The sequence below is a fragment of the Penicillium macrosclerotiorum genome (genome assembly GCF_028827735.1).
Source record: "Penicillium macrosclerotiorum strain IBT 26536 chromosome Unknown utg000003l_segment0_segment0, whole genome shotgun sequence".
Taxonomy (NCBI): domain Eukaryota; kingdom Fungi; phylum Ascomycota; class Eurotiomycetes; order Eurotiales; family Aspergillaceae; genus Penicillium; species Penicillium macrosclerotiorum.
The window spans coordinates 2,050,308-2,069,643 of NW_026643083.1; the positions used below are offsets into that span (position 1 = coordinate 2,050,308).

Below are 19,336 nucleotides of genomic sequence, written 5' to 3' on the forward strand. Positions count from 1 at the left end.
AGGCGCTATAAGTAAAGTTCGGAGATAAAGGCTAAGGTTTAGATTCTATAATAGGAGACTTAGGAGTTAAGTATATTAAGATTAATCGAGGTAGCGGAAGTAGGATAAGTAGGTTATATAAAGACCCCCGAGGGAGATAGTAGACGAAGTATCTTATAACCGCTTGACTAGGCTAGGCGAGAAGGAGGGGGGCTTAGGTTAGAATATAGAGGGGAGCTAACTTTAGCGTCGTTTTGGTCGTTAGTGGAAATAGGGGGAACAATCGTTGAAGTTAAGCGTTAACGTAATTCACTAGCGAGTCGTACACACTAGCGAGTCGTACACCCCACCAACCACTACTTTTTGAAAACACTATTTTTCCACCACAATACTAGATATTGATTCAACTATCTAGTATTACATTGATTAATCTTATGCCCTATTGTATTGCATCCAGAACACCGAAACACACGCCTAGTAGTAGGCTCAGCGCCTATAGTAGGCTGCTGAGCAAGCTCTGCATCATCGTTTTGAATAGCTTCAACGCTTGCTGGCAGCGTTGAAACTAGAGATATAGATTCGCCGACCGTAGGATCTTGCTGCCTAGATATCTGGCGATTGGAACGTGTGCGTTTTTGACGCTTCTTCTCGTTGAATCTATGTAGTTGCCGAATCTCTTCCGCTTGCAAAACAGTGTTATAAAACGCTAGTTCAGCACCTTTAACTAGTTGATCTAGCGCACGCTCTGTAGGGCTTCCTAGCGACCGCGAGCGCTTGCGTAGTAGAGCTTTGATAGATGATACTTGCTTGCTAAGCTGCTTAATCGTATGTAGTGTAGTAGGCACGAAAGCACTACTCCTACTACTAGGCCTACTAGTAGTAGTAGTAGGTAGTGTAGGCGTTCGAAGTGATATATTAAGCTTTGATAGGACTCGCTCGGCATCTAGCGGAACTAGGCCGGCGCTGGCAAAGCTTGATTGAATCGTGCTAGGTAGGAAGGCTTCCTAGCGTGCTAGGAAATAGGATTCTAGGAAGTCGACCTTATCGATATGGTTGTATCCTAGGCGAGTTTGGGCCTCAATTAAGCGACCGTATGAGCGTTTTAGGATAGCAAAACATCCTATATCTAGCGGTTGTAGAAGATGCGACGAATGCGGTAGCATACATAGTGGTATAACGTTGTTTTGCTAGCAGATTTGATCGAATTGTGGTGTTAGATGACTACCATGACTATCTAGTATCAACAAGCGATATTTGCCTTGCGTACGACTAGTAGTTGCTAGTATAAATAGCTTCTCTAGCCAACGTAGGCCTATATCGTCGTTAGTCCAACCGTTTGGTGATATTTCAATTCGCTAATCGCTAGGAAGGTTATTAAACCAACTAGCAATATAAACCTTCCCTTTGAATACTATACACGGCGGAAGCGAGTAGCCGGTTGCCGATATAGATTCAATTGCTGTTACCCACTCTCTATTTCCTGGTTATAGAAGAGCTTTCCGACCGTATAGATCCTTCCGTGTAACAACTTTACAAGTCGCTATTAAGCCTATTGCAAAGCCGGTTTCATCAAAGTTATAGATATCGCTAGGAAGGATACCGTTATCGTTGATTGTTGATTCAACAAGCCTAAACCACGCGCGTAGACTTGCTAGGTCTTCGTTTTGGGCACGTTGATAGTCGTAGCGCCTACTAAAGCGTGTGCAAAGCTCTGGTCGACGTTTAATATAGCGTGTTACCCAATTAATGCCGATCGAAGAAGATTAGTTATCACCACGCGTTGCTAGTAGAAGATTTGCCATATCTTTAATATGCGAAGGCCTAGGGGAAGCACCACGCGTATCAAGCGATAGTATCCACTGGCAAAGCGAATCCTCTTCTTGTTGTGTCAATTTAAAGCTATTAGCACGCGTTTCCTGTCGATATGTTTTGCCATTAAGCCGGTCGCGTAGTGTAGTATGTGGCACGTTATAAACCGCTGCTGCTTTGCGCATAGATATAGTTGAATCCTTTTGAATAGCAGCGATAGCGAGTAGTATCCTACCCTCCCTATCTGGCGATTTTGGAACGTTTTTAGAACGATTTGGTGGCATAGTGTGTGGTAGAAGATAGTAGGTGGAAGATAGGAGACGCGTTTTAGGTGGGGTGTACGACTCGCTAGTGTGTACGACTCGCTAGTGAATTACGTTAACAAGACAGAGGTGGATGACTAACAGTCCTGGTTAGGTGCAAAATAGGGGGCGGAAGCAGGCAGCGGGCGGTCAAGCGGCGGCTCGCTGTGCAAAGTTACGGGTGGAAAGGCGGCCGTTTCTGGCGCCAGAGGCTATCATTTTCGGCGTCGTTTTCACAGGTCCCTATATTCTAGTTGTAATATAGCGAGGAGTTCTCAAAATATCGAGGTGCGAAGGCCATAAGAGAGAATCTTTCAGCTAGCGGTAAGATAACACACCACACCATGATGGAGGAAGGCCTCTCAGAGAGGAAACAGATGCTACTTCAGCGAAACGTGTAAAAGTTGATTCTCTCCCTATCGGAGATGCGAAGCTATGTCCTGTAAAGACTGTGTACTAAGAAAGATATCCTCCAATCAGAGATCAGTCAAGCTCACCCCCATCGCTGGTCATTTCCCCACTACAATAGGTTGAGTATGGCTAAGCGGACGGGAACTCCTGTTCTCCACACCCTATGGTCGTATGTACCGGAATAATCCAAAAGTAGGTTCAAGTAGACTAACTAATGGTAAAATTATTAAGAGAAGGCACTTCATTTCTCATTACAGCGTCGGTGAACTGATTGACCTTTCATGATACTTCAGCTACTGCATCATGATCTGTCCACATTCAATCCTCGACAACGAAGTTTGCTTCAGTCCCCGCTCCCGCTTTTGTTTTTTTTTCAGGCCCCCTGCCAAGGCACTAGTGCATGACTTATGCAGGACCCTAATTCCAGCGATGGTCCTAGACGTATTCTCGAGTATTTTACGATGAAGCTTACGCATTGTGACATATGACAGGACTAGACTTGAAATATTCAAAGACTTGGCGGGGCGCCCAGGACGACTGTGCCACTCATAACTTCCTTGGCGCGCTTCGTATTCAGAAGAGACTGGCAAGTGGGGGCCAAGAAGTACGGCTTGCCAATGATCCTGGTCAGAAGAAAAGAAAGATTCATGAGTGACCCCGAGAGTCGTTATAAAGAGGCACGTACCCCAATCTGGAACATTGAAATATCAGATTAACGCCAACGAGTATTATGACACTAGAGATACCATTGTATAACTAGAAAAAACATTGTCAATCTACGGTACATGTCGGGTTAGGCCCCAGTCACAGGAGGTAGGGAGGTATCAAATTAGCATCCTTTCAGCAAGTTTTATGCTTGAGGTCTCGATATAGTTGCTCCCTCTGATTCTCAAATTATTTTAAAAGGAAATGGTGGGTGATATATCATCGTGGTCATCAATGTGTATGCATTTGAATTATCGATTGGAATATGCCTCTAATTCAGCACGCTGCATAGTCGCCGCAGGGGACTCTGATGCCTTATGTGAATCCAGTTCAGAAGGCTGCGAGTTCTCGGCTGCGAACTCCGATATGTTCTGCACAGATAACTCACGGGGCTCGTTGTTGACTCCCGTAAGTTCACTTGGCCGCATGCTTGAAGTTCCCCCTCCAGCTCTTTTGCGTCGGAATCGTAGGATCCAAAATAAGATTGCCGCCAGAACTACCCCTGCAACTGCGCCGATGACGATTCCTGCTATGGCACCCCCCCCTAAGCCTGAACTCTGGCTGTCTAGAGAAGTAGCCGCAGCTGTCTCTGTGGATACATGATCCGTCTGAGTCGTGCTAGCCGTTGTGGTGACCGGAAGTGAGACTGTTACGCTGTAGATATTCATGCGCCATCTTCCACCACATTGTACATCGGGTGCACCATCGCAGCCTATACTACAGTCTGTAGACATGGCTGTAGTCGCACTGCTAGTGGTACTGCCACAATAGCAGTTATGCCCATTTTCCACCCCGCACCACTGATAGCCTGTACTCACGCCTAGACAATAGTCACAACAGAATTGTGGATCATTGAGCTGGAATGACCGCTGCATCTCGCCAAGAACTCGACGAGTAGAGTCGGTATAGCAGCCGTAATAAGAGTAGCTCGACATGCTCGAGATCTTTGTTATGCCCGTTGTTGTTATGGGAGTGAAAGATGTGGTTGCACTGTATAGACCAATTGCCCCGGATCCACCGCAGGCATACCGGCCATCACCATAGCACTGCGCATTGCATGATGATTCTGGGAGCAAAGTTTGGTCTGTCTGGGTAGTCGAACCGCAAAAACAGTAGTTTCCGCCACCGACGCCGCAGAACTCATATGTTGTTCTGACATTCCGACACCACTCGCAGCAGAACTGTGGCTCAAGTCGGTCAAAGCTTATGTGAGTCGCATTCAAAGGAGCCTTGGGCTTATTTGAGTAGCATCCCAAATAGGAGTAGCCCTGGATGGATTGTGTCGCAACATCACGGAGATATAACGCATGTTCGAAAGAAGGTCCTGCAGTGGGCTCGGGGGGAGAATGTGTGCTGTCTGCTTGTTTTCGAGTAGGGTAGGTCATGTTCCGGTGCTTGAATGATGATTACACCTGAGACTAAATGTCCGATTAGTTCAAATTCAAAACACAAACATATTGTAAACGCTATGACAAGGCGTTCACGTTCACTCTTCAGGGGGGGGTTCCTAAAAAAGGGTCCAAAAAGGGTCGCACTGGATGAAGTCACGTGGCGTATTTAGAGCCTGTCCAACGTTGACAATTTAAGCCAACTTCATATCATTTCTGTGGATATTCAATCATAGTTTCGCGGTCTCAATTCGGGCCACACTAGTCAATACTCAAGGTATGGTTACCGTATGTTGTTATGGACAGCTGATTACGCTAGCGTCTTGGCAGGTGGACTTCATAAAAAACGCAATCGTCAAGGCGGAAGCAATTTTCGCTAACGAATATATACTACTGGAGAAGACCGAAAATTGACATTGATAATTGTGAAAATATGTTGCGACTTTCTTTGGCCGTCTTGCTGTCTTATAATATTTAGTTCAAACAGGAAGATCATGGCTGGCTAAGCTTGGCCCAGCCAAGACAGCTCTGAGAAAACAGTCTGAAAAATGCATTGCTTCTCTAGAACCACATGAAAAAGTCTAAGCATTTCGATGGCAAGTTTTGCCGATGTTAATTATCCGATTGTGATCTAAGGATTATTAGAAAAGGCTTCAGCGAGTGGAGAAGTCTATGATATATATAATTAACCAATGACATGAACGTTGATCTATTTTACTTATTCTAGGGCAAGAAAAACAAAATTAATTCAGGTAACTTAAAACTTCTACTCTAGAACATAATTTGATGAGCTCTTGGAAGACAAACTTTATATTTTATATAGTCGTGACAAAATACGGATCATTGTTTTGGAAATTTGATACATGTATCTACAGCCTTTATTTGATTATGATAATACCTAAGAAATTGAGACTGGCTGCTAATTAAGCTTCTCGTGGAGATCCTCCTCTACCACATGTAAGATATAATACGTTCAAATCTGAACACCCGAAAGAGAAGTATATATTTCATGCCACACAGATTCGGACAATGCCTAATGTTATCGGGAAACGAGGAGTTCATGACTATCTGGAGAATATGGAGGTAGGGATTTCTTATTCATGAAGCTCGTTTGAAATCGCTATCTTGGCTCACATGTCCTCGGACCCAGGGATATCGAGAAATATTTCTATGCAAGTATTACTCGGAATAGGCTTCTCGTGTTGACAAACAGGACAGACAGCTTAAGCACAGGCCAGCCTCGTCAAACAGCAGGTGACAGCATAATGAGCTGGAGCACGGTATCAAATTCCCTGTCCCGATCAGGATCTGATAAAGCCAGAGTCATCTCAATCAAATACAGGTAGGCGCTATCCACCAAATTTATAGACTGCTGCATCTTATTCACAAGCAGATGGTCTTTCCGAGAGGAAGAACTTTTGAGGGATCATACCAAACGGCGAAAACCCCCCTTCTCCACTGGAAAGCCTCCACTCAAAACAGTGATATTGGGCTAATAAGGCTTCAAAGCGGTTCGTATTTTGAACGACATCCTACGACATCCTACGACATCCTACTACATCCTACTACATCCTACTACATCCTACTACATCCTACTATAATACAATACATGTGGCGATCGGCCAGGTATGGTGAGTAGACCAGAAGACTAATCAATGGGCATTCCTCTTGTCGAAAGATGAAAAGACGATGCCACAGTCCAAAGTCTACCCGCAGGGCCGGGAAAATGACCGGGAATGAGTTCACCTGCCCCATTTGAGCATGGTTGCGGGGTTATAGAAGGAGAGAAATATTTCAATCAAGCACGAAATTTATTGTTTCTTCAAACAAAACTGGTTGTCTCACACATGAAAAACTTATAGAGAGAAGCAGGGGTGATATGAATAAGTACAAATGCCAGTTGAAAGTTCCCGGATCGGTTCCTGGTCTCTATGAGTTGTCAGAATTTAGATAGAGAGGAACATCGATCGGTGTTTGTCCTTTCTTAAACCCCGGGCCAGAGCTGGGTATCTAAGAGATATTTATTGGCCAGACGAGACGAAATCTTCACAGACGCCTGTTAACGACTACTCTGCATGTGAGAAATTATCAACTCCTTGTCGGAAGATATCTGCAGTCCGTAGACATCAAATAATATCTCTGTTGCATCTCATGACAAATTGATTGCATTTCCAAGATTTTTGCCAGGACTCATCAATATCCGGCCACTCAAATTGATAATCTATTACCGTTCCATAATGTTCACTCTCATCTCATGCATATCGATCATGGATGCGACCTTGGGGCCAGGCAGAATCAAACAGAGACATTACTTCCCACAATCACGAACTTGGGTTACCATCAGGAAGACGAGCCATAGATGATCCCAGCCATCATGAATCTCGGTGTATGAGGGATTTGTTGTCTGCCCAGGTAATTTCCGATCATTCCGTGTCTACGTTTGACAGCTCATTTCTGAAGCTATACCCACCTTATCCGCTTAATCGAAATAGTCATGCCCATGCGAAAGGACGAGTCTGAAGGGCATTCTAAGCTCGGAGCTTTGGCAGTTTGATTGCGATGAACAGAGCTATTTCGACAACGATTCTCAACAAAGTAAAAGGCCTGGTTTAAAAGAGCCTGTCCGTTTAACAAGAAGTTTATACCAACTAGTTTAATCTCAGGGTCAGCTGGGGTTTTGTTGTACCATGGAACGGAGTGGTTTGGCTTTCCATCACGAACGAGTCAGAGCAGCGTTCGACAGGGCTCACGATCGAGCTTTCGGAGTATACTGCTCTGTGGCTGTGGTCGCATGTCATACTCCACTCTGTTCTGGAGTCGGCTTAACCGAGATTGGTGGGCTTGGCTTTTGGGTTTTGCTGGGGAAGCTACCCACGAGATTGCAGGCTGGTATGTCAACAGGAACGGTTCCAGATGGGTCCGTCCTTAATATGAAACGACTATGGCAAGTCTTCGATGGACTCTTGTGGATCTTGAGAGGATCGATTGTATGGATGTGGAGAACAAGAACCATGAGCGGGTTCCCGGCATGGCGTTTCTAGGCTGCGGAAGCAAGATCCGCATGGCCGGACAAACGAAAGGGGAGACAAAGGGCGTGCTACGTCGTATTGTCATGGTTGATAGACCTGTCTCACCAGCCAAAGGCCCTTTTTCTAATTTGACTTATTCCTTGGGAAACCTACAGATCCAAGAAGGCGTGCAGGTGACGTCTGTGCCGGAGTGTGGGAAGACCCTGAAGGGGTGAAACACGCAGCAGAGTTCGGTTGCCACCTTCCAGCTCCTCCTCAACATCAAGATGGCTCGGTATCCACTCGGTGGATGCACTATCCAACTTGGCGGGTGCCATGTCGTACCCGAAATCCATCTACCTAGACAAAATAGACTAAATCAGCTGTCTCGAGAGGAGCCCTTCGAGCATCACCGAGCTAAGCCGCACCATCCCAGCCGTCAATCTAGGATCTGCACTCCCCGTCCAGAAAATCTCTGGTTTTCCTCATGCAACGGTGGATCAACATGACCTGGAACATCTGCGCAATCTCTTCAAGGAAAAGGATGTGTCCAGCCTCCGCCCGATCGACACGCCATTGCCGAGAAACGGGTCCCTTACCATGTCCCGCCCGCCAGAACCCTGTCGAAAGGAGAAAATACAGACATTCACGGATGGACAAGAGAAAGAGGTTAGCCTGCCTGAAGGAGGGAAACAGAAATTTATGCTCGAAAAAGAAGGCATCTTCTGCCCACGCTGACCTCCCAGCGCGTTGCGTCATTTGGTCAGAACAGAGTTCGTCACTTGTCGCAGGGTTTATAACTTTCAATGCATCGACACGCCAATCACGAGCACGGGACATCCTGGACTTCTAGAGATATGCCGGGGGACAGGGTAGTTTGGGGTGGATCTGCGACAATCTCGGAACAGAGCGAGCGAGCCCACGAAGAGATGAAACTGGCCCATTCATGACTGACCAGCCGACTGCAACGTCCAGTTTCGATGATTGTTCCGTGGCGTGGCACAACAATGCGCTATGCGCAGGACCCGATTCGCTGCCGACTCGGATAGGAGAAACGGAGGCGCCGGTGACACCCCCGCCTCACGAGCCAAGTCGCCCAAATCGCCCGGTCGGAGGGCATCAGACACATGGAATTCTTGGATCCCAAGCTCGATGGTGCGACACTTGGCAGGCCCGACAGTCAAGGGGCCTCTGGGGCCACTGGAGCCAGGGGCCTTGCCGCACCCTTGCGCGAGTCTGTGCGGTGGTTGGCTCGTCGCCAGCCGCCTCGTCGCTAAGCTGGACTGGGTCTAGCTGATCTTGCAGGTCTGGGGATGTGTTGTCCGAGCCTGTGGTTGGTTGTCGCCACTGGATCAAAGTGTACACCTCACCACCACTCACCGTTCTGACATGGCCATCGCACAATGGAGGCACCGCTGAAACAGTGCCAGCTTTCGAGAAAAGCCCGTTCCCCACGCCTCCAGTGGTCGGATCGGGCGGGATACGATCACTCGGTGGCTTTGGAAGGAGGCCTTCGTTCCGTGGGATTGGACATGATGGAGAAGCAGATCAAACTCTGGCAGTGTCCGATTGATTAGCATCCATCCAGCCGATGGCTCCGTATAGGCACCAACCTGCCTCCCGTCTATCCACAGCGGTCCCTGGCTCCATCCGATGTCGTACCTGTCGTTCCTGGCGTTCCTGATGTCCCTGGCGGGGAGTGTCAGTGCTCGCCAATGCCAAGTTTGATATAAAACCCTTCCACATCATGTCTGCATCTCGGGTCTTTTTCTTCTCTTCTCTGTCGTGCATCTCAATCCTTCTCTTCCTCCTCCTGACGGTTCGACAACCTATCACGGGCAAGTCCTGTATTCCTTTCTTTCTTTCTCTTACTTGGTAGTCGTTGCCTGTGGCAGACTCCGACATTCCTTCTCGAGCGTCATCTTTTTCGACAAGAGCCTTTCAGTTTTCAGTCTTTTGCTTGATATCAAAAGAGAACAAGACTTAGCAGAGTTTGTTTGAAACAACTCTGTTGCAACTCGCAAAAGGTATTGTTTTGTCTTGTTTCCGTGTTCATGTCTCTCCGTGTGAATCACGTTGCGTCAGGAAGACTGAGGCCTGTTTTGCCGTTGGCTTTGAGACAATGTGAACGATCTAGAATCACATTGTCGATGTCACGGGCCGCAGTCGGCGGTCTTTCAACCTGGCAACAATCTCCTTCCCTTCTTCTTCGCTGCCTTTCTTCCTCTCTTCCCTTCTTTCTCCACTGGCTTCTCCACTGGATAAAATACTTCCCGTGCAATGGCAGCCTGGGATATCTTTTTAGGCAGACCCCAGCGAATAGCCTTGCGGCGATGGTATCTCTTTCTCTCCAGCTTACCCCTATAAATTTTCCCACATGATCGTCAACGTTTGCTCTTGTCCTACCACTGACTCTATGTTGCGGAAGGCTCTCTCTGCATTTCGCTCTCGTGACTACCAACATCCACTCCTTTCTTGTTTGATTCCATTCGTCTGGTACGAATCGAGTTAGCAATTTCAAGATTTTATCTGTCGAACCGAATCCCAAAAAAGCAAATTATCCTCTGTTCGCTTGAGCAATGCTTGTTAAATCATTTCTAGTTGCCCTGCTGGGTGCATCTGTGGTCAATGCCCACATGATCATGACTCAACCAGTTCCCTATGGCAAGGATACGATCAACAACTCTCCTTTGGAGGCTGCAGGTGGCGATTTCCCCTGCAAACTGCGTGGGTCCAGCACCTACGAGGTGACCACTGAGAATCAGATGTCCGTTGGGGGCACTTACCCTCTACGCTTTGAGGGTAGTGCCACTCATGGTGGAGGCTCATGCCAGATCAGTCTGACTGAGGATCGGTCGCCAACCAAATCAACCACTTGGAAGGTCATCAAGTCTATCGAAGGCGGGTGTCCCGCTAACGTCACTGGTAACATGGGCGACAATGCAAGTGCGGAGGACCCTTATCATTTTGACTTCACGATTCCCGATGGGATTGAGGCTGGAAAGTACACTCTTGCCTGGACCTGGTTCAACCGCATCGGCAACCGTGAGATGTACATGAACTGCGCTCCTGTCACTATCTCCTCAAGCTCCTCCAAGCGCTCGGTGGAGGCCCCAGTGATCGAGAAACGTACCGCCAATTTCCCTCCCATGTTTGTTGCCAATGTCAATGGCTGCACCACCAAGGAAGGCATTGATATCCGCTTCCCTCAGCCTGGTGAATATATCCAGTACGCTGGCGCTGCCCAAAACCTCGCTCCTGAAGGTGAAGCCGCTTGTACCGGCACTGCCACCTTCGCTGGCGAAGGTGATGCCGCTTCTGGCTCCTCCAGCTCTAGCTCTGGTTCTGGTTCTTCTAGCTCTAGCTCTGAGTCTTCGACCGCATCAGGTAGTGCCCCCACCGAAGCTTCCTCCCAGGCTCCAGCTGCTGTGCCAACTACCAGCACAGCTCCTGCTGCATCAGGTGTTCCCAACTCCCCTGAATCAACGGGCTTCTCAACTGCTCCCGCCTCGCCCTCATCTTCCAGCACTTCCAGTTCTTCCAGCTCGGGTACCCTGAGCGGCTCCTGTAGCCCCGAGGGTGAGTGGAACTGCATTGCCGGCACCTCTTTCCAGCGCTGTGCCAATGGACAATGGTCCGTTTCTCAGCAGCTAGCTGCCGGTACCAAGTGCACTGCTGGTCAAAGCTCGGATCTGTCGATCTCTGCGGCCAAGATGGCACGCGAAATATCAGCCATGCGCTTCCGCAGGCGTACTATCGGAGGCTCAGCCCATGCTTAGATGACATGTAAATTGAGCATTCGTGCCTAGACCATTTTTTATCCTCTGCTGGCGTCGGAGGTCATTTTCATTGCATCTTTGCATCTTGATTTTCACTTTTCTTTCATTTCCGCTCCTTGAGAAAGGGGTCTAAGGGGCGGACGATATTTCTTTTAGGTACACAGTGTCTGGCCTTTTGCCTTTTTCCCTGTATATTTTGCGCGAGATGAAAATAGGAAACCTGGCTTGCCACAAATACCTTGGAAAATATATCTTCATTTGCGCTACTGTAGAAAGTAATCCTTTGACGTAAAGCTAGTGAATTTCTTCCTTATTTCGATAATTGTGTAATTGTGGATCTCTCCCGACATAAGTAATCTAAAGGATCGAGGTTGTGAATTACAACAGGTTAATCACATTCTTCATGTTCCAAGGCAAAATAGCTCCAATACGCGAGGGCATTATGAACTCCATGGCTGGCAATATCACCTTCTCGATGAGCCATTGTAGCGCTTGATCTAACGGCAGGGTGTCTACTATCAAAGTTGCATCACACCGGACGAAAAAGTCAACGGATTCATATGTGTCTAGCGGAGATCCTGTCTAGACTTCTGCTCCTAGGCTTCTCTGGTATCGGTCTAACGAAAGACAGGTAAAAAGATCATTAGAAAAGCAACCCCCCAGCGCGATCTTTATAGTTAGAAACAGAAAGACACTAATCAAAAAGCACCGCACGTCAAACCCCGTCTATCCTATCCCCATCAAGCAAGTACATGTAAATGCCGTGCTCGCCACCTCCATATACTCTTTTGCAAATATTCTCCTTCGTGGCCCGCTAGGGGTCGCTGCGCCACGACTGAGGCCCGGGTAGGACGAAATCGGCCCAGTTCTGGATCAGGTGGTCCTGGATGAACAGCCACGCGCGCTACGGGGCCGTCTGGCCCAGTCAGAGTGCACCGAGTGGTCTCTTTTGATTATCATAGCTGTAACCAATACTATTTCCACGTTTCTAAGAAAAAAAAGAAAAGAAAAGAAAAACCGAGTCTCGAAATCACGACAGTCTGGCTAGTGTCGCTGCACTTTTCATTGCCTAAGCCACCTTATCCGTTGACTTGTGGTCGATAGTGAATATCTTATTGGTATTCGTGCTCATGGATGAGCTTTCCTGCCACCAACCGAGATGGAACCGACGATGAACAAATGATTTTATCAGATACTTGTCGTTTGGACTCCATTCTCCACGTAAATATTCGTCTAACAACTTTGAATCTGCCAAGAGGCTAGCGACTGCAGCAATACTGCATGGGTTTTTTGGCAGAACGTGATCTGTGTTCAAAAGCACAGATGCCAGAATGCCCAATATAAGCATTGAAGCCAGCAAAGCCTCTAGAATCCGAGTTGAAGATGCGTCTTGAACGACTCGCTGGCGACTAGAGTCTGTCACATTTCCAATGATCGGTGCATGCTTTACAGTGTCGTTTGCGGTCGAGCGGGTATAGTTATTAAACTGCTGGGCGCTGATGATTTTGTGCTGATGCTTGATTTCCTTGATAACTGCTTCGTCATATTCTGCACTTTTGAAATTTTCGACTGGTATTCCGTATCTTCCAGCGACCAAGAGCTGGAAAAAGCCATCTAATGTTGGATACTGACTATTTGAGTTCAATACCCACCATTCAGGTATTGGCGTATAAAGATTGCGTGCCAGTTTCGCTGAGGACTCATCTGGTACTGGGGGATGCTCCTCATCGACTTCCAATTCTGGGAGCTTGAACCGAGTCAAAACATCAACCGTTTCAGCGTATTGCAAGCACGACATTCCTCTGATGTGCTGGATGGAGCTTCCGTTAAGATAACCCCAAAGATATGACGCCGTGTAATGACTTGCTCCAGTTAGGACATTACCTGTAATGTAATTTGCGTTGCATTGAGCCTCCACTGAATAACCAAAAGGCTGATGATGGAGTTCTTCAACATTGAATATTGTCTTGGTGTAATGATAGTCAGTATAGTTTCCAGGACAAGCCAGTGTAAGTTGGTCAATTGAAAGCTGGTAGAAATCTGATGTCCCGTTATTGGAGTAAGTGATATTGGGCTTTAAGTCCGCAGCTGTTCGAAGTTGACAGGAGAGTGTAGCTCTCAAGGCTGGAATTCGAATATCCACGTGAGATCCGTTGAAATTTCCCTTTCCTTTAATTTCGTTCATCGATACCTCCGCAAACGCAAGCTCCTCATAGGACCAACGTGGATAACTATAGTTGTATTGGAGAATATATTCGGAGGTCAAAATCCCTGCAACCTCCCCTTGCTCATCAAAATCTAGCTGAGCACCTGCAATGGTTCTAGGATCAGGAAAGCCACCAATCCTTGTAAAGTTGACAGCGATCTGGTAAGGCACCTCAGTTGCTGAATATAGACCGCTAACGATGATCGTCAGGAAAAAAGAGGCTCCTGTAGCAAGTGTCATTACTTGAACAGCAATATCTCCAGATCTTAGAGATCTAAGGTGGGTTTTGAATCCAAGTGAATCCAAGTAGCTTAGATTCATCGACTGCTCAAACGTCGCGCCGTTGGGTCGGTAAAGAGACGCATATGGGGCCAGACATCTGATGTTGAAACTCATAATCCCGAACAAAAAGCTGATACCCGACATGATCAAAGCAGGAATTAGTGACCACAGGTATTGCATAAACATGTTTGTCGAGGATGCATTTCCGAGCCCATCATCGACTTGAGAAAAATGTAGCAAAACTTCCAATGTAGCAATTGTCGATGAGACCAGAAGAAAAATGACGATGCGTGATACAAACGTTGGAAAAGCTTTCCAGGGCACATATTTGGACCCAGAATCATGATCCAAAATAGACTCTCTCCGTCCATTTTCTGCAATGTCGATCAATGTGCCTCTGGGTGTCGAGCGAAGGAAATAGCTCTTACCCGCAAGTCGACTTTGGAGCACCTTGTTTGACAGAGCCCCAGCCCCCCGAAGAGATGACCTAAAGTCTTCACTGTTTGCTGTAATGGCTGCGATCGAGGAAATATGGGCCGGGTTTCCAGTAAAAAATGCCTCTCCATTTACAAAGTAGAGAGTGCAAAGCGCGAGCAGTATGCAGATTGCTAGGCATGCTTCCATACCTCGAAGGGGCAGTTGAAGCATCTTCACTCTATTTTCTGGTAAAATCGCGGAGCCAATTGTGGTGGACTTGTTTGTTTTTGCTAGTCCCATATGTAAGAGCTGAGCAGTCATGGCTTGGTAATATGCCGATGCTGATGTTTGAAGCATGTCATCCTCCCAGAGCGTTACATCGCTCACGTTTACCCCTATAAGGTGCATTCCAAGTGTCAGGGCCGAACTTACAACCGCCCCATCTGCAAATGAGGTGGTGTCATCAACAGGTCTGAATCCAGTGGTTTCCGTAGAGTTATCAACTATGAATTTGGCAACGTCTGTAGCAGTTAAACCTTGAAAGTCTGTGGGTTGAGATTTTATTGTTTGAAGTCGAGTATCAGATGAAGATGACGATGCATTGCGTTGGGCCTCAATGTTCAAATGAAAGAGAGTTGGCATGCAGATGTATGATATCGAGCGACTTAAGCCAAGCTGAATCCTCCTCAGCCCAGTGGCGTTATTTTCAAGAGAACTATTCGAACTTTTGATATGGGTGACATTTTTCTCGTAGGTGTCAGCTATCGTCAATACGACACGAGTACTACCTCGATCGCTGGCACTGTTGCATTGCCCTCCATTGAAAAGAGCTGTGGTTCCAGCTCCTATTGCTACCAATGATGCGTTGGAAATTTTGCATGACGAAGTGTAAATATCGACTAGAGTTGACCCTCCATCGACAGGTCCGCCATTCTCAGCCGTGAAATAGTCAAAGCTTCCGAGATCCAATGTAGCACTCTCACAATCCAAATCAGCCCTCAATCCGTCTAGAGAGACAGTTATTATGGCACTGGAAGAGAGATTCGAAGCAGAGAAGTCCTGAAAAGTCAGGTTTTGTGTTGTGCCAATGGGGTATGTAACATTGTCATAAATAACTCCATTGAGGACATCGAACGGTTGGGAACCGACAGTATCAAGGGTAGAATCTTGGGTAGTGAACATGTTGTGAAGTTGAATAGGGACATCCGTCTGATGAATCTGGACTCTCTGGAGTGAAAACAAGCTAGTTGAGAAAATGATGATGAGCTGTAGCAGTAGAGAGCATCCGACACTGGTTGCAACGGCAAAATGTTTATTCCTTGCCGCCCTCCACAAAGCGACTGGCTGCATGTCGGATATATAGTCTAGCAACACACTTTTGCCCGCTGGCTGGGGAGTGTCGGTCATTGTCTGCCATGGCGCATTCTGCTTTATCTGGAATTCAACGCGTGACCAGAACGTAGTGACAATTGTAAAAATGGCTGTTGGTCCATATGTCCAAAGATAATGCCGACTATGACTAGAAGTGGCAAGGCCATTCTGAGTTTCAGAGGACTGGTAACATGCTTCAAGGGCCCCGATAGTCGCGGCAAAGGTAATCACAAAGAGTAATAATATTTTCCGTTGCAGGTATGAAGGTCTCCAGCTAGAATTTTGTGGTTCGGCTTTAAACCTGGGCTTGAATTTGCTCACAAAGTCAAATATCATCTCGAGTGAAAGACTGATAAAGACATTCACTCCATGAGGCTTTTTTCAATCTGATTTTGGTGGAGATGGCGCAGATATCAAGATATGTGAAGGAATTCATCACAGAAAAACATGGAAGGGCGGCTATGTCTCTCTTTAAGTTTCCTTGTGAGTTGAGGTTTATGGTTGCTTTTAACCGCTGGCACCAAAGCCAGCTACCTGTGCCTCCACATCTCCTTCCCACATAGTGGCGCGGATTTGCTCGTGAAGCACTAAAAAGTACAACCTAGGAGCTTAGTGAAACCACCATTCAGTTTTGGGAAATCGCAGGGCGCTTATGACCATCGTTAGAGCAGATCCCACACCTTATAAAGTAATTCCAGCACAAGATCCATAGAGGCTGTGGGCCTGTATAGACCGACCAGGGCTGTATTTGGTCCATTTACAAGACCCTTATGCACCCCTATTTGTGTGGTAGAATGTTTCAGCATACCCTGTGGGCGCTTAGATGCAGACAAAGGTACGAAATACATTTCCAGTCAATTTGGGAGGGCTACTAGAATTTATACGGTAGACTTCATTGAAATAGAAAATAGGATAACTTTTTCATCTCAAGGAAGGAGTGCAACGAACGTTCAATGGTCTGCGCAAGCACAAGTAGCTGCTCATTCAAGGGCCCAGGTTTACTGCAAGGTGATAAGTGTGGTGGAGGTGGGGACAGGATGACCTAATGAATGCACAGACCATAGGCTGTGAGGGGCGCTTTCTGGGATGAACATATCTGCACGTGATCAGCTCGAAAGACAAATGTATTGGTTGCTCTTCAATATTTGATTAATTCTAGCCTCCAGCTCCACTTTTAGCATCTCCTTTCAGAATCCACAATAGATTCATGAACGCAGTGGCCAAAAACAGATTATGTCCTATGAGAGTAGTGGCTCTAAGGGAACGCTTAACAGTCAAAAGCATTATAGTCTGTGATGTGCTAGGAACTAATGACGTTAATGCCATTTATATATGACTTAGAAAGTTCTATTAATATACCCCTAGGTTTGATTTGCGGGATAAAATTAAATATATTCCATATCCTAATTAACTAGATACAGTAGTAAAGGTTACTAGAATATAAAAGGGTTGATAGAAGGAGCTATATATAGTCATGAGAGCCAAGTCATTTCGTGCATTTGACTAATTATAACACAAAAGTACAGGTTTTGTTGTTGGAAGGAAACAATTTCTGACATTCGGAACTCCGTATTGCTGGCCGTATCTTTGTAGCCCGAAGCACCAGGCATCAATGTAGAAGGCCCGACTCGGAGTTTTTTATTTATTTCGCCTTCCTTTCTGCGCCTATCTTTTCTTTTTTTTTCCTTTTCGACGCCTGTTCTTTTAGGCTCGGAGTTTATAGACAGGCTTATGACTATGATGATTTATGCTTGAGTGATGATCTGTACCACCATACCGACAGGTACTGGGCGGAACATACTGATCGAAGGCTTACCTACGGGCACTTTCTGAGTCCACATTTAATCTTGATGACAATACTTCTTAATAAGAAATGTGGAAGTTTAATTCTTTCAATGGAGCCGTCCTACTTATTGGATTATCTTTTCGATTTGTCCCCTCGACGAAAGTATCTTCCCGAATGCCGAAAGATGATTCAGCTCTTTTTGGGTCACGAGAATATCTGGAGGGCCTATAAATCTTCGGAAAATGACTTTGTAATTGAAATTGATTCTTCTCTCCGCTAAAGAGCAGAGGAATGCCTCTTATGATACCGAAATTTTTATCATTTTATAGTTCGATATGGCAACTACTGAAGTCACCGAGATGGCAAGTAGTCCTGGCACAACCAGGCATTATTTCAGCCTTTCTGAAGAGCAACCAAGTACACTTGTCGATGATCCCTCGGTCAGCGAGATTTCGGATCGGACCCCGGGCAACAAAAGCGCATTGGTTGAATTCAAAGATTTGTGTCGGAAGAATGGTCTGCACACCTTCACCAGAGCCGATAATAGCGATGACACAACTATTCTATAAGTTAAGCAACAATATATCTTTTCTTTTACCGATATTTTGTATTAATACTAGTTGGTATTTTGCCTCCAGGCGCTTTGTAAGAGCCCAACAATTTGATGTTAATGCATCATTCGATCAATTCCACCACTTTCAAGCCTGGTGTAGAGAACGCAATATTTCAGGATTTTACAAGAATCTTGATGTTGATGTATATGATGAAACCCGCAAAATGGTAGGTGCTCAAATTTCCTCAACTTAGCAACCTGCTGAACATCAAAGTTTTCTTAATGGACAGGTCGACGAGACAATGAAGGGAGACCGATTTATGTTTTTCAAGTTAGAAAGCTCACAAAGACAAGCTTGGATGGTTATTTGAAATTTCTGAGCAAGACAGAGGGACCAGCCTCTCACGCTCATCCCGATGTGCCGGTCCATGTGCTTCATCTTCACGCATTATACGAAAATCCCTTGCAATTCGTTTTCCCCCTCGTTTCGGAGCTACCTCGGCTAGATGCGAAACATCCTGTCTCATCGTCAACACATATTGTTGACATCAGGAACCTGAGCGTGTTTCAATTTTGGAGCATTCGCAAATATCTTCAGGAAGCCAGCAGAATCGCCACTACTCATTATCCAAAAACTCTTGGAAGAGTCTCTGTGAGTAAACTGTTCCTAGGGCTCCCTACAAGGTCCTTTGGATTAAGAGACCGAACTGACTTTGTCTCAGGTTTTCAGCGCTCCTGCTTTCTTCAAATCGGTATGAAAAGCAATAACCTAGTGGTTTGATCCTTAAACAAGGGCGAAGATCTTCGTGCTCTCGTCTTCAGAGTCTGAGTTGTTTTCTCTCGCGAATATCGCCGCTTTAGATCTTCCAAAGGAACAGGGCTGGAGACTTGAGGGGGACCGGTAAGATCAGCCCAATTTGGATGAATCTACTCGCCATCTAGTAGATGAAATTTATCAGAAAACTGACAGAGGTAATGCTTTTTTTTCTAAAGGTCCATTATTATTTCAAAGATGGCTGCATTCGGCTTGTTGGGTCGCTCTGTGGTTTGCCGCGGCGCAATGTATTCTGTCGGCTCTAAACATCTCCCGGTTCAAGCACAATCTGAACACTTTGCGTCGATCTATTCTGATTATTCTTTCCGATTTACTTGCTACGTTCATTCTTGTAACCCTCTTCTGTAATTATTATCAATCAATGCACATAGCTAATGATAGATACCATTCTTCGCTAAACCTCATAGGATGCCAATAGATCCTCAGCATGTACGTCTTTAATCAAAGGCATTTCGCGATATTTCTGTGCTTACCCACTTATTTAAGGAGCGCTATCCTGGGCCTA

At 46.2% G+C, this 19,336-nt stretch overlaps 5 protein-coding genes across 5 annotated transcripts; 3 read left to right on the plus strand and 2 right to left on the minus strand.

The window, feature by feature from the left end:
- Positions 1-3,457: 3,457 nt before the first annotated feature.
- Positions 3,458-4,591, minus strand: N7462_003627 (WSC domain-containing protein; the record flags this gene model as incomplete). The annotated part of the gene is made up of 1 exon (XM_057075353.1): positions 3,458-4,591. One exon carries the CDS (start codon positions 4,589-4,591, stop codon positions 3,458-3,460), a length of 1,134 nt encoding a protein of 377 aa, XP_056934858.1.
- A 2,944-nt stretch (positions 4,592-7,535) lies between these two features.
- On the plus strand, positions 7,536-7,838 carry N7462_003628 (uncharacterized protein; the record flags this gene model as incomplete). Its single annotated transcript, XM_057075354.1, has 1 exon — positions 7,536-7,838. One exon carries the CDS (start codon positions 7,536-7,538, stop codon positions 7,836-7,838), a length of 303 nt encoding a protein of 100 aa, XP_056934859.1.
- A 2,343-nt stretch (positions 7,839-10,181) lies between these two features.
- On the plus strand, positions 10,182-11,381 carry N7462_003629 (lytic polysaccharide monooxygenase AA11 family protein; the record flags this gene model as incomplete). Its single annotated transcript, XM_057075355.1, has 1 exon — positions 10,182-11,381. The coding sequence occupies one exon, from the start codon at positions 10,182-10,184 to the stop codon at positions 11,379-11,381; it is 1,200 nt and encodes a 399-aa protein (XP_056934860.1).
- Positions 11,382-12,450: 1,069 nt separating this feature from the next.
- N7462_003630 (DUF3433 domain-containing protein) lies at positions 12,451-15,993 on the minus strand (the record flags this gene model as incomplete). Its single annotated transcript, XM_057075356.1, has 1 exon — positions 12,451-15,993. The coding sequence occupies one exon, from the start codon at positions 15,991-15,993 to the stop codon at positions 12,451-12,453; it is 3,543 nt and encodes a 1,180-aa protein (XP_056934861.1).
- A 2,089-nt stretch (positions 15,994-18,082) lies between these two features.
- N7462_003631 (CRAL/TRIO domain-containing protein) lies at positions 18,083-18,901 on the plus strand (the record flags this gene model as incomplete). Its single annotated transcript, XM_057075357.1, has 3 exons — positions 18,083-18,223; positions 18,337-18,771; positions 18,797-18,901. Coding segments are annotated over 3 exons (681 nt in total), but the record flags the coding sequence as incomplete, so codon positions are not given.
- Between the last annotated feature and the right edge of the window lie 435 nt (positions 18,902-19,336).